Genomic DNA, 15,619 nt, shown 5'->3' with positions numbered 1-15,619 from the left:
AAAGTTTCTTTGTTGAGGGTCACTGAAATTCTTTCCAAACTTATGTCAAGTGCAATTTGTTCACCAGGCAATATTGTCTGTCAATAAATAATATTTACTAGGAGTTGGACAACGTAATTTAACCCATTTATGAGTACTGATGTGTCTTAGGGTTCACGGGCCTCATTTTATCATTTGTACAATGAAGCTGCACTAGATATTCAGCTATAAAGTTGTATTATTCTATGACAAAGACGGACGGCAAAATAATGAACCCATGTGAGGAGTTCTATGAATGTTCAATTAATTAGTGTCAAAAGAGTTTTCAGTGTTTTATTTAATTTCATCAAAATGCTCAGTACTTTCTTCAAAGAGAAACAATTTCACTCATGATTCTGTTACATCCTTTCCATAGCACAGATTAAAGGCTTGTAAACATATAGAATAAACATATTTCTATTCAGAACTTTGAGAAAATTGCTTCTGGGAAACTCTTACTTGTCCCAACAGAGCAGAGACGTAAACAGAGGTAAGAGAGTAAAATCTACTTAAAAATATCGCGAGGCGTTTACTATTTTTCAATTAGTAACTTACTCCATATAGTATTAATCCTAAGAAAGAATTTTCCTTTTTCTTGATTTGACTTGGCAGTTCACTTAGATAACTAACAAATAATTTACAAAATTTAAACAAATCATAACCACAAGCGCCACAATGGAATTTACTTAGAAAAATCAAGATTTTGTCTAAAATACCAAGCAAGGAGTATGAAAAGGTGTGAAATGCAACATTTGTCTCTTTCAATAAGAGAGGTGACTACGTTCACTGATTACATTTTTCTTGATCATCTAAGTCAAAAACAACCTCCATTTTATGAAACTATTAAAATAAATAAGAACAAAATGTTCTGATAGTATGACTTTCCTCATCTGTCTTTAAATGCATATTAAAAAAAGTGATTTCTTTTATACTACATTACCTAATTTTATCAACTATTTTGTTATCATTCTATAAGAATTGTAGACTTTTAATTTTGAGGTCAATGTTGTACACATAGCTTTAAGATAAAAACTTACTTCAGGAAATAGAAAAAAATGGCTTTAAGGTCTTATACTAGTGACCTTCATCATCCTGTTTCTTAAAGTTTTATTTGCTAAGTATTAATACAGAAAACAGAAACAATGCCCTAATCTTGGGCCTAACAAACGATGTAGATACTTAGAATTTAGTATGAAACAAATGATCTCAAGATAGAAAAGAAAGCAAATCCCTGTCAATTTTCTGAATGTCTTGGACCCCTTAACATGTCTGTATTTTGTGATACCTCACACAAATACAAGTATAAGGTACATATCTAGCGGTTTACTGTGGCGTACCGTATTTCTAAATCACATAACTGCACTTATATTATTTTTTTATAATTTAAAATGCATTATCTGAAAGAAAAAATATACTTACTGCCCTCTAGAGGTATGAACCAGTAGTGTAATAAGTGTAGATGTTGCTGGGCATATACAGTTTAAAGCTAACATGGCGTATTTAAACTCTTCTTCACAAACAACATGATCTGTTTGAAATAAAATAGGTAAATTAGAATAATTTACCTTGGGATAGTAATATTTTAAAATAATATGAAAAATCCAACAATGAATAAAGTTACAAAAGTTTCAACATAAACACACTTGTGTTACAGATGTTTTTACATGTGCAATCTGATCCCCAGGAAAAATGTTTCATGAGACAGAGTCCTAGGCTATGCGTGATCGAGAGGGAAGAGGGTTCTCGCCGCAGTTCTGTCTTTAACAAAATCGGCAGCTTTTGGCAAAATGTTTAATTTTCCTATGCCTCATCTGTACAAGGAGGTGAGAGGTAGATAGGTTTGAGGTGCAGTCTGGAAAATAAATCAGAGACTGTATAAAGTCTCCTTTAGTTCTGATAATTTTACGGTATGAAATACAATAGTATTGATTTAAAACAGTATTAATTTATCAAATTCATAGTCACACAGCATAAAGACTTAGAAAGTAATTACTAAAAGACGTAGTAGATAATATTGGCATAATATATAAGTAATAGATTTTGTACAATCAAGATAACTATAATATCAATCAATAAAAATTAATGCTAAGATAAATTTATATTTAAATTGTACTTTAACATCAAGACTCAAGGTCATAAATTCAAAGGATGATAGAGTCCCACCAGGAAAGATAATAAATGGCAACTGAAATTCAATGACATAAAAACAATAAAGAGTGCTAGAGCTGATGGCACAGGAGAGGGTGCAGGTCACATTAGAGTGTGATGCTACTCAATCCAGTATATTATTTTCACGCAGAAATGAGAACCCAATGCCAGACATTCAGTTTTCCACAGAAGCCACATTTTAGAAAAGTAATTAAAGTACTGTTTATTTTGGAATAAAACCTTCCCTTCGAAGTAAACAATTATTTCTGGCACTGGAAACAAAGACAATGTTTAAAGTCCTAAAAAAATAAATATTCTTAGGCGGAAAATAGCAGTTTTAGGTAAACTAAAAAAATAGAAAGTTGAATTAGTAAGAGAGCAGATCTATAAAATGAACACATAAACAATACAATTTGTAAAGAAATAAGAAAAAAATACTCCGGAAATGGTTCCTCAATGCTCCACACAGGCAAACATTAACCTTACTCCTGTTTTTATAATACGAGTTAGCATATGAAAGAGCCCATTTGTTTTTCTTTTTATTTCATTTCCTTATTTATTTATTTTTTTCACATTTTATGGAAGAAATTGTATGCTATGGTTATGTCTCAGGATTTACTCTTAAAAAATCAAGGATCTGCTAATAATGTCTTTTTCTCTCTCTGTCTCATTTTTACTTGTCAATATGTTATCTTTAAGAAAAGTTTAAAAATACATAACCACAATACTTAATATTTTGCAGAAAGCCAGGTAGATTCTGAATCCAATTTTGAATGTGGAAAAGTATATGAAATATTTGCAAAAGGACGGTGACTTTACACCACTATTTCAATATTTCTCAAAATAATTTTTGAGCATGTATGCCCAATCTGTGACAATAAAGCAGTAAAACCACTAAATGCAGAGTTATTACTTTAGAATCATGCGATAGCAATACAGATGGGGTCCATAAATTTCAAACCCAAAATTGGAACATATGACCTAAGAAACATGTGTATATTTATTATGACATGAAACAGAATATTTTAAAATTCAAACTGTACCAGAAAATTTGGAAAGTATGATTACCATATATGCAATACCACATGCAATTATTAACTTTCCCTTGCTATAAAGTAAAAACCAAAATTCTTCTAATAAAGGATCATAAGAAAATACAGTACTTATGGGATAGTTTGAAAATATTCCATCTTATTTTCTTTCAGTGGTTAAAAATGAAAAAAAATTGGGTTCCATTCTTTCCCTTTTGCTCAATGAATGTGTGCATTGGGGTTTGAACGGAGATGGTTGAGACAGGATTGTGTTGCACTGGCGAATTTTTCTAAAACAATACCAATCAATGGAAAGAATGGAAAGATTAATAAATTTTAGGTAGTCATTTTTATTTCTGCATATGCTTTTTTTCTACAGTTAAGTAAAAGTTTTCCAGTGTCTATTAGTCCAGCAAGCAAAATATACATTACTGGAGGCAATTTACACACAAATGCAAAGTATGTTTTGCACTGTTTTAGCATATACTGAATTATCTAGGAACACAGCTACTGTGTAAATTAAGAGGAAATTCACTTTATTCTGTTTAGCATTGTATATGAGTCATTAAAACAAATTGAGGATGTTTGATCACTAGTATCGCCAGTGTCAGTAGCTGGCACATACTTATTGGTGCAAGCATCTCTTTTCCACTGTCTTTTCTGAGGTATTCATACCTGTGCATTTACATATTGAAATATATGCCTCTTCATTATTAATTATTTCCCTTCTGTTTCTCTTGCATATTATAATTAGAATATTATATTAATTATTTAAAATATATTTATATAGACAGTTATATTTACTAGGAATTTCATTCCAGGATAGTAACGGAAGCGTTACAAAGTATTTATTGTAAAAGGAAGATATTGGATCAGATAGGTTGAAAACCACTGTCTTAGATAAATGAATTAATATATAATTAGCATGGGATTCCTTATTAGATAAAAAGAAAAGTCAGTACTCTTTTCATTAAAAAAACATCAATTTAATCAATATGGATGGTTAACACAGGAAAAAGAATATGATAGAATATTCAATTAGATAATGACCTTTATTTGCGTAAATTACAGAAAGCTGAAACCCAGTCTGCAAAACAGAATTGAATCTATCTCTAGACCTCTCCTCTCAGGTCCAAATCCATCCTTCCTCCTGGGACGCTTGTTAAATACTAATCTCTCTCCCCTAACCTGAATTTAAAAACTGAGAATATTCTTTCACGCTACTGTGCTCCTCATTTCCCAATGTCATATGACTGCCAAGGTTTATTGATTATTAAAGTCCTTTCTCGCTCTCTCTTACTCCCCGCTCCCCCATTCCCATGCTAACTACTTACTACAGGCTTCAGATCCTTATCCATAATTCTTAAGGGCCAGTTATCAGCTTTTAGAATTAAAAAAGAAAATTTTTTTTCAGATTTTAGAAATACAAAATGAGTCATCTATCAGACCCTAGGAAATACATCTAGGAAGCAACCTATGTTTAAAAACACTTATTATTTCTGTTTAATTAGTTAAACTAAACACACTTAGTTAAATGTGTGAATATTTATACTAAGTGGAAAAAATAAAGTTCAGTGCAGAGATTGCCACCAAATAATTTCAGGTCAGGCCAGATTTTACAACCAACAGAAATACTAAAATATTTTCTTTTTTTAGAATTTTCGGGTTTTTGGGTTTACAGCTAAGGGATAGGGGACCTTTATTCAAACTCTGATAATCTCTCACCTAGACTAATGCAACAGCTTCCTACTTGCTCTTCACGTCTTCCAGCTCTTCAGCGTTCCACCTACTACCCTCCTAATACAGTTGCCACTGCCACGTGTGGCTATTTACATTTAAATAAATTAAAACTAAATACAAGTTCAGTTCCTCCATCACACTAGCCATATTACCATAACAATAAAGTGCTCAATAACACTTGTGGATATGACTATAGTATTAGACAATGTAAATCTAAAACATTTCCAGCATCACTGATAATTGGACAGGGCTGTTTGATGTGCCAAATGGATTAATGACTTTTCATAAATCCTAAAGCTTATAGGTTATATTTGAAATTCTGTAAAATGTCACTCATGGACTGTCAGAATTTGGATAATCTTACTGACATAATATACAATTCTTTTTATGTCCCCTCTCAGTCACATAACTGCTAAAACTGCTCCTCTGTAAGAAGAATGTAGAACATATGGGTGTACAAGCAGGTTGGTGGGTAGATACATAGGTGGAAGTTTATGAAAATTTTGTTTTGCTTCCTTTGGTTTTATTTTCTTAGTGAAATAGGTGGAAATGATGATTAGAGAAGAGGGTGGAGGTGAGAGGAGAAAATATGGCATAGTTGTTTAAGAGAATGGGAGAGGAAAAAGAATAGAGAAACAGAGAATGATTGTTTGACAGCTTATGGACCCCTAGAAATCAGTGATCATAAACTTAAAGTGGGAATAGTTTGCAGATTCTCTTTTGTTTATTTTGTTTCCTCTGACCACATTCAAATGCATGGAAGTGAACACCACGAGAGAGAGTTAGATTTCATTGGAGTTGACTTTTGACAAACAAGTCTAATTAACGGAGAGAGGGTCAATGGACTGAGGATGAATTGAGATTATGGAATAGAGTGGTGTGCCATGGAATTCAAACAGGTTAAGAAGGGAAGACAGGACCTGCAGGTACAAATAATAGTGAAAATTTGGTAGCATCAATGAATTGTAGGTCCCAGTGTAGTCAAAAGAGAGTTGGAATTCTGTATTAGAGGATATGAACTGGAAAGATAAGAAGTGGTGGTCAGAGAGGGGGGCACTAGGAATAGGGATTGAGTGGTCACATTTACAGGTAATGACATAATCCAGGGACTGTGCCTCTGTAAATGGGTGCTGAGGTAGGATGGAGGGCAAGAACACTGAAAGAAGGGAAATTACAGCAGCACAAGTCTAGGGCATTGATAGCATTTTCATGGCTATCAATATCATTAACTATTATGACCAAGCAGCGTTGGAGAGAGTGACAGTGAGCCAGGAGATGAAGTATTTTTTCAGGTTTATCAGCTACTTACATTTCCCTTTTGGGACATTTCAAGTCACAAACTGTCAATTTTTATCAAATAATTTTCTAATTAAAAACATAAGACAAAGTTACATAAACCTTAAGTCCTATAGAAATGCATAATGTAGAATTATATCTGTCACAGAAATTGCTATTTTCCCCTATTGTCCATTTTCCCCTCTGTGTGCAGAAACTACATGTCTATGGAGACATGTCTAGAAGAGGTGTTTGGAAAGGAGGAGAATACTAATAATGTGTGTTCACAGCACCTTGCTGATTTTAGTCAAGTCTACACAGAGAGGTGATCTGCGGTAAGAAATGATCAATTTGTAAATAGAGAGAGAAGGGAATAGAGCTCTCTTAAGTAAGGCATTGTTTGTTTGAAGCCAGAAATCTAAATCAAGAGTCCAGGAATCTGGAATTTTGTAGAACCAAAAAAGTGAACTGTACCCTAAAGAGCAGGAGATGATACTCTCTTTCAGAGACTTTACCAGAGGCCTTCGGTTAAGACTTCTCAGCCAGACCAAAAACCAGACCTGTGGCAAGGATCAGATTAAAGGGCTGCCTTACCACTAGCCTATTGTTTCAGATGATGCCAAGGCAGCTGCCATTACAATCAAGAGGGAGATATGGACAGGGCAACAAAAGCCAGTGAATAAGGCAGGTTTAAGAAAGTTCTTAAAGAAGAACTTTGAGAACAATTACTGACCCAGGGAAAGGAACAGAAGAAATCTACTTCAATTTCAACTTTGTATGTGGCCACAGAAACTAGTGAACAAGGAGTCATGCTTATGAATAGACAAAGGAGTTACTCTCTAAGAGCAGAAAGGGTGTCTCATCAAGGAATTTACTGCAAGGTGTCTGCAATGCATGTCCCACAGGATTTCATCATTGCTATGGATCAATCACTGCTGTGTGTCTCCTATTCTTCCCTTTTTCAAAAACCAGTATTTTATTACAGTTATCTTGCTCCACTATTGTGTATGCATGTGGGATGAGGGCGGAGGTCGCTCACTAATTTCTTAGTGTGTGTGTTGCCAGGCCATTAGGAGCCACATCTAGAACTGACTGCATTACCCAGATATCCTGGACTTCGAGTTGGATGCAGCAATTGATGTAACTCTGGAGTGGTTTTCATAATAATGGATAAGCATCTTAGTATACAGGGAAAATACTGTACATGAATAGTTGGGTGGACAAAGATTTGAACTGTGGCTGAAACTGCTATCACTCCATATTCATTCTCTACTTTTTCCTTTTAGTAATAGAGGCTCTCATTTCTTCTCACCCATCTCCAAGTTTTAGCTGGCTGCACGGCTGCCCAGGGAGAAATTATATTTCCCAGCTTCCCTTTTAGTTAAATATGGTCACATGACTATGTTTTGTCCAACTTCTCGATTATTTTTTGTAGACGAAACCACTTTCCATAAACACTTTCCTTCTTGCTGGTGAAACCACATACACGGCAAAAATCCCAACTTTGATTCTGCAGGTAAAGACAACTCCTTAGCAATGATCAAATCTGTCCATTTTTTCTTTATGGTTTCTAATTTTCCTCCCTTGTTGAAGAAAGCATTTCTTCTTTCAAAATTAGATACATTTCATATTGTATTTTCATCTCGTCCTTTTAAAGTTTCTGTTTGTTTTGATTTCGATATTTCTCCTCTGTTTCTTACTGATAAAGTGTAAGCACATGAGATCAAGTGGTGTCACCACTGAGTGTGCCAGGCCCCAGGCGAGTTCTTGATCCTTCTAAGCCTAAATTGCCTTATCTTCAAAATGGGATTAATAATAGTATTTACCTTATAGGGCTTTTTGAGGAGAAAAGTAGACAATGAGTATAAAATGCTGATCAGAATTCTAAACAAGTATTATATATTATTACAATCATGCATTATTAAAAATAGATTTCAATAAACTCTCTAGAAATAATGCCAATTATATAATTTAAAAATTAAGTAGCAGGCCAGCCTGATGGCACAGTGGTTAAGTACGCGCACTCCACTTAGGTGGCCCGAGGTTCGTGGGTTCAGATCCCAGGTATGGACCTATACCACTCATCAGCCATGCTGTGGCGGTGACCCACATACAAAATGGAGGAAGACTGGCACAGATGTTAGCTCAGGGACAATCTTCCTCAAGCAAAAGGAGGGAGATTGGCAACAGGTGTTAGCTCAGGGCCAATCTTCCTTACCAGAAAAAAAAAGAAATTAAGCAGCAAAACCATATAACATAACTCCATTATTATAAGGCAATTAAAACATGATCCTAGTTTTATAAAAATGCTGACTTCTGCATATATGCTCATTTGTGCACAAGGATGTCTGAATAAGCACAAACAATTGTCTATAAGGAATCAAACTGTTAAGAGTAACTACCTCAAGGGGTAGGAAAGAGTTTTCAAGGGATATGACTTTAAAATCGTAGGATTAGGCAAGATTCTTGGTTTATTTTTTATTGTTATTTTATTATTTTTAATTTAAAAGCTTTTAAGATAAACAATTATAATTAAAGATACAAGTTTATGGATGGATAAGAATCTAATCTATTTCCAACTCCCTTTTACTTTATAGAAAATAAAATTGTTAATTACATTTTAACAAGTCAGAATATTTTTTTAAAAGTCTGCCTCACAGTATTTTCTGAGCTCTTGTATGATTTAAAGCACTAGAAGCTTCTTCTAGGCAGTTGCTAGGTAACAGCTCTTTGGAAAGCCGTAAACAACAGTGGAAAGTGCGCGAAACCAGTTTAGTCCTGGGTTTTGATTTACAGAAATCAAATATCCTTTGGAAAAGAGCTTTTAAGCAGAAACACAAACCAGGGTAAATTTTAAAAATTGAATGTTATTTGTTTTCATTTTATGGGGAAAATGTTTATTCCATAGACCAACTGAACAAATTGCGTTATAAAATCTCTTACATACACTTTGCTTATTAGATTGTGTTTATAAGCATGAGTGGGTTAGTTGCTATGAAAATTGCTTCCTTTTCTTAAAGGAGAATAGACAATATCTAACAATCAAGTTTTATTTTGGTCCTGTTGCTTTAATCAATAAAATAACCAATCAGTGAATGTATGTGTGTGACTGTGTGCGTGTGCGTGTGTGTGTGTGCGCGCGTTGATGCGCACACATCAGAGACTTTTGCCGGTTCTAGGACTGTGAGCCATTCAACCACTAAATGGCTAAGAAAAGGTTTAAGTAAACCTTTAAAAGTCATTTAGTTTCACAAGATTTAAATATAAGAATGCTTATTAAATATACAGAATTCAACACAGTTTGAGATTGGAGATATTCCGTAAAACAGATTTATCTCACTTGAATAATACTAAGTATAAAAAGCATTTTTATGTTTTTCTAATTGCTTGAATCTTTATATTATTTTAATGCTATAATTTTTTTAATGTATCATACTAATTAAATGCTCAAAATGGGTAATCAAGATTCCTGCATTCTAGAGCAAAACAGTTTTAATCTTATTAACCTCCCTTTCTTTTAAACACATCAGAAAACCATAGCTGTCTTGATATTTTTAAAAAAATTATCATCCTCAGAATTCTAATTTCTTTAGGTTCTAACCAAAAGTATTCTCAATTCATGACAGTTATTGATATCATGATAATTAATGATATGGTAATTGAATCATCATAATAGTAATACAATAATAATACTAAATAATATTTCAGCTTCCGTGTTAAATGATACATATGTATGTAGTGTCTATATATATGGCTGTGTGTGTATTATTAAACCTCACAAAAGCTCTACAATGTATATTGTGTTAAACAGTTTTCAGATAAGGAATCAGATGTTCAGAGAGGTAAAGTAACTTGCCTAAATCCATTACTAATTAAAATTCAAACTGGCTATAAAGAATTCTACAAAAGCTATACAACTCTAAAATTGATTAAAATAAGGGACATATTCAAGTGGTTTTTCCCTCTTCTGAAGCCACTTTAAAGGTTGCTACCAGATGGACAAATGGCTCAAACAGCCACAAAGTTGAACTGATGACTGAAAAAATACAACCACCATGCTTCCCATACACCCATACATTTATTGAGGGAGCTTGGGAGAAATGTTTGCCAAGTTTGCCCTTGAAATCAATTTCGTTACTTTTCAATCACAAAAAAACAAAATTGTAGCTGGACTGAAATGTTTTGAGTCACTGATTCAAAGGGATTTTGAAAGATCTCTAGGAGATTTATTAGTAGCAAATAAACACTGTGATAAATGTTATAAAGGAAAGAAATGCGGGTGCTATAAGAGGATACAAAAGGACATCTTTCTTGCTCTGGGGGAATCAAGGAAGGTATTCCCAAGAAAGTGATATTTAAACTAAGATTCTAAGGATAATTAAGAATAAGTGAGTTGAAAGGTAAAGAAAGTGTGCAGAGGTATTTTCTTAAAAATAAAATCAGAGAGGTAGGAGAATATTTAAATTTCTATGGAAATAAATAACAAAGAAAGATTTGAAGGTTAAAGAGAGAAACATATTGCAAGGTTGCTGACAGGGTATGAGGCAATGGGGTCCAGCATAGAGGTGAACAGGAAATCCTATCACAATAGCAGAAAAGCAAGACGTGGTAAGTGAAGATGAAGTTACATTTAGAAAATATGGCAGCAAAAATTTGAGGAAATGTTCAAGGACTGGTTTCCCAGATCTAAGAATTAGGAAATGAGATAAAGTTAGAAACTGTAACTGCAAGAGTAAGAGTGTTTTGTTAAGAAAAAATTCCACACTGTTCTAGGCCTCTGAGCTGCCTGAACTTGAGTTTATGGTGAATGAACCTGAACTACTGTGTAATTTCTTTTCCAGCAGTGCTCAGTCAGGAGCAGGAAAAGAGGGTCCATCTGTACAGGACTTTGTTTGTTTGTATGTTTGTTTATTTTCAATCAGAAGCTATAAAAAAAATAAAAACAGAGGAAATTAGTATACAGGTATGAGGTTGACTGAAACGGCTGCCCATAGAGTTCAAGTTGATTAAAGAGGATGGAATCAAACAAAGGAAAGTGAGGCATGGGAGAATCTGGACTGATGAGGCACTAGAGTAATGCTTCTCAGCTATTCATGAGGAAGGACCTGTGTTTCTTCTCTTTTCTTTTTAATTTCCAACCCATTGAAGAAAAATATGCAGTTCTATTATGCAGGACTGGTATAGAACTCATGCCATTTGTGGCTCACCAATGATTTTGATATGACCCCAATTAATCTACACACTTTCCAAAGAGACAACACACTGATTATGCACTTGGATGTCATGGCAATGTCAAATTGCTATCAGAGTTTCTAAATGCTTACTCTCAATTGCTATATTTACGTTGTAGTCTAGTAAAAGTCCGTAGACTAAAACTGGCCTTTGGACTACACTTGATTAGCACTGCATTAAAAGACTTGATGAGGAAGAATGAGAATGTTTTGATAGTACCGGACGGTTGAATAGGCAAAACAGAAAGACAGAAGATTGAGTTTGGGTATTGTGAAGTTTGAATAGTGTAAATTAGACTGGAATCATTTGGGATGATGTCAAGGTCCAGGCATATCCTCCATTATTTGTCTTTTTCACTCAGGAAATTCCTGTCAGTTAAACTGAATGGATCTTCTGAATCGAGCATTGTATGAAGATTACAATATAACATAATCCCAGCACTTACAGAAATGCAAAGTAGGAAAATGCTGCAAATGTTGTCCTGTATTTGATTTAAAGGATCATTGGATTCAGAGTCGTAAGTCATAAGTTTGACTCTCATGTCTTTAAGTATGTAAATCTTTGGGCAACTATGCTTAGTGTCATGTTAGACAAATAGTTCTATCTCATAAAAATATAAACTTCAGATTGAAGTAACACAGGACAGCATGCAGTAAACTATAAAGTCCCACAGCAAGCAAAGTTTTTTTTTATAGAAATAGACAGTAAGTGAAAATATGCATTTATATGAGTCCACACCTTTCCCTTACCAATGCTATGATTTGCCTGATTCTCCCAGGCAAACGACAACCTATAACCATATTTATAGTTGTCATGTATAATCTGTGATAGCTGTTCTTGGTAGTGCCATAAGTACTTAATCACATAAAATGGCAGTGCCATTTACTCTGGACAAAATTGCAAAGTAAGGTCTCAATTCTTCTCTTGTATTAGGCATTTAGGACACACTTATTGGCCAGTGCTTGTCTTCTGGCAGTCCCCCACAATAACCAAATCTTTCCCTCTCCCTCCAAAATGTCCATCCTTACTGAATTGATAGATAGATAGATAGATAGATAGATAGATAGATAGATACATAGATACATAGATACATAGATACATAGATACATAGATACATAGATAGATGATAGATAGATAGATAGATGATAGACAGATAGATGGCAGATGATAGATAGATAGATAGATAGATAGATAGATAGATAGATAGATAGATGGTTGCTACTATCAACTGTATATTCATCTAACAATCTGAATAAAGTAACATATAAAAAAAAGACCGAAATTTCAGTTTTACCAGGAGACACATGCAATTTAAAAGGAGTTTCTGAAAGCAAAGTGAGGTTGATTTAATGGGACAATTGAGCCAAATGTTTTGCTTTGCTGAGTCCTTGCCCACTATGGATTGTCCTTCCTCAACACGACCAACCTTCCATCAAACAGCCCCCACAACTCTTCAAGATGATAGTCACATCAACAGATTCCAAGAAGTAAAATCATTTTGGCATTTCAGTCATTCACCATCCACACACTCTTTTTTTTTTTTTTGGCAAGGAGGATCAGCCTTGAACTAACATCCGATGCCAATCCTCTCTTTTTGCTGAGGATGATTGGCCCTGGGCTAACATCTGTGCCCATCTTCCTCTACTTTATATGGGACACCGCCACAGCATGGCTTGACAAGTGGTGCGTTGTTGCACGCCCGGGATCCAAACCTGCAAACCCCGGGCTGCTGAAGTGGAGCACGCGAACTTAACCACTGTGCCACTGGGCCGGCCGCCCACACACTCTTTTTGACCTTAGGGGATAATTCTAGGGGTTGCTAAAAATTCTGTCTTAAAGAAAGTAACTTTTGGAAAAATAAACTGATTTGTGAACTATTAGAGATGAATCCATGGATAATCTAGAGGCAAAAATCATAAAGAAAGCATTGATAAATGTTCAAAAAAGAGATAAAACTTGTTAGTTAAAAATACCATAAACATAACCCAAAGACAACTTGCAAAATGAAAAAAAAATGCAATTTTTAAAAAGTCAAAATGTTAATAATTTTGGGATTTTGAAAGATCTCTATAATTCACTACAAGGAAAATAGTCACCTCTGTAGAAAATAGGGGTACAGGATTCATTTTATATACAAATGCACACAGAAATTAAATGGAGTGTAGATATAGGAAAATGTGCAACTCTGTTAGTAATCAAAAACTGAAAATTAAAATGAACTGTTAGTGGCAATACCATACATCTCTTAATCACACAGATTCTGGAGACAGAGAACGTGGATTTGAGTCCTGGCTCACCACTGAGTATGGCACCATCAGCATTTTACTTAATATCTTTGTGTCTCAGTTTCTTCATCTGTAAAATGGGAATAATAATAGAATCTACCTGTGGTAACCAGCCTCTCCGACAGCCACTAATGATTCTCATATCCTGTGTGGTTCCCTCCTACACACAATAGGACTAATCTATGTAACCAACAGAATATTGCAGAAATGACAATGTGACAGCCAAGGCTATGTCATAAACGACATTGTGGCTTCTGCCTTGCTCTCTTTTGAATCAGTTGGTCTGGGAGAAGCCAGCTGCCACATCATGAGGACACTCAAGCAGCCATGAGGAAAAGTCCATGAGGTGAGGAACTGAGGCCTCCTGCCAACAGCCAGCACTAACATGCCAACCATGTGAGTGAAGAGGGAATCACTTTGCAACCAGATCTTCCAGCCCAAGTCAAGCCTTCAGATAACTGCAGTCCCAAATGACACCTTCACTGCCATATCATAAATATCCTGATTATGGCTTCTCCCAAACTCCTGACCCACAGAAACGATGAAATAATGAATGTTTGTTGTTTATACCACAAAGTTTGGGGGTTGTTACCCAGCAACAGATAACTAATATACTACCTTATAAGGTTGTGATGAAAATTAATTGAGTTAATCTACAAAAAGTGCTATAAAGCAGTAGTCCTTGCACATAGCAAGCACTACAATAATAATAATAATGATAATATAGTTCTTACATTATTTTTCATTCAACCAAGGAGCAAAAGTTAAAAGCAATATTGCCCACTCTGCAAAGGTAAGTTATACATTTCTGGAGAGCAAGTTGGCATTGTATATTCAAAAACAGAAAAGTACACATACCATTTAACCTACAAATTACGCTAGATAATCATCTTAAGGCTATTATCACACAAGTTTACAAAAACCCCTTTTACAATAATTGAGCTTTTATTTATTTTTATTTATTTTTAGTTCCAGACAAAACTGAATCTTAGCAAGCTGAAAAACAAGGAATATTGTATAAACAAGGAGAAAGTGATTTCATCAAAATTACTAATCTCTACAATTTCAACATATTACAAATTTGTTTTTCTTATTTTCAAACACATTAACTTCCAAAATTTGTTGGAAATAACTTATCTCAGTTAACTACATTCATCTTGGTGATGTTTAAAAATTGCTACCATTTTTAAATTGTCTTATATTTTATCCCTTATTAGAAGCTGGGTTAACATTCTCAAGAAGAAAGTAGCTATTCGCTGATTCATCAGGTTTAGTCCCAGGAATTTATTATACAGAATAGCTTGATGGTTTAAATGAAAACTTGGTACCAATAAAAGTTATTGCTATATTAAAATATTAAATGAGATTTGGCCATGGGTTATAAAATGTAACAATACGCTATTTGCAGAGATTCATAAATTCATACACATTATCTTTTACCAACACAATAATGATATTTCAGTTCACATAAACAAATTATTATAGTCTACAGGAACATAACCTCTAGTTGTAATTAAATGAAGAACATGTTCCCTGCTCACATATAACCACTCACAAGTTTTTTCATGGCATTAATTACACTAGATAATTTGGACCTTGTGGGAAAAAAATGAGAAAAGTAAAATCTATAAATAAATTAAAAAAGCCATCATCAACAGACTCATCTTCTAGCTAGTATTATATGTTTCTATATAAAATGAAATAGAATTTAATGTACTTGATTAGTATTAATAAAATTGTTACCCTACTTTAAGGAATTTCATATCTTGTTTATTTCAGTTGTATTGCCCTTCATTTTAACATAATTTCTGGTAATGACTTATAGTTGGATAATATACACCCCACATCTCATGTATCTCATATATCTATTCTCATATGTCTAGACATTTT

The 15,619-nt window shown here is 34.1% G+C and overlaps 1 protein-coding gene across 3 annotated transcripts in view; it reads right to left on the bottom strand.

The window, feature by feature from the left end:
- The window catches only part of KCNT2 (potassium sodium-activated channel subfamily T member 2), a 341,540-nt gene that overhangs the window by 146,894 nt on the left and 179,027 nt on the right, over nt 1-15,619 (bottom strand). For all 3 annotated transcript variants that reach the window (XM_087424351.1, XM_014794147.2, XM_087424352.1), the window contains exon 14: nt 1,438-1,546. In XM_087424351.1, the coding sequence (XP_087280477.1) occupies nt 1,438-1,546 (109 nt within the window). The remainder of the gene's footprint in view (nt 1-1,437; nt 1,547-15,619) is intronic.

The sequence above is a fragment of the Ceratotherium simum genome, chromosome 36 (assembly GCF_057802395.1).
Source record: "Ceratotherium simum simum isolate JZ-2026a chromosome 36, ASM5780239v1, whole genome shotgun sequence".
Classification (NCBI taxonomy): domain Eukaryota; kingdom Metazoa; phylum Chordata; class Mammalia; order Perissodactyla; family Rhinocerotidae; genus Ceratotherium; species Ceratotherium simum.
The sequence above is the reverse complement of the archived record's forward strand: the minus strand, read 5'-3'. Positions and strand labels throughout refer to the sequence as shown.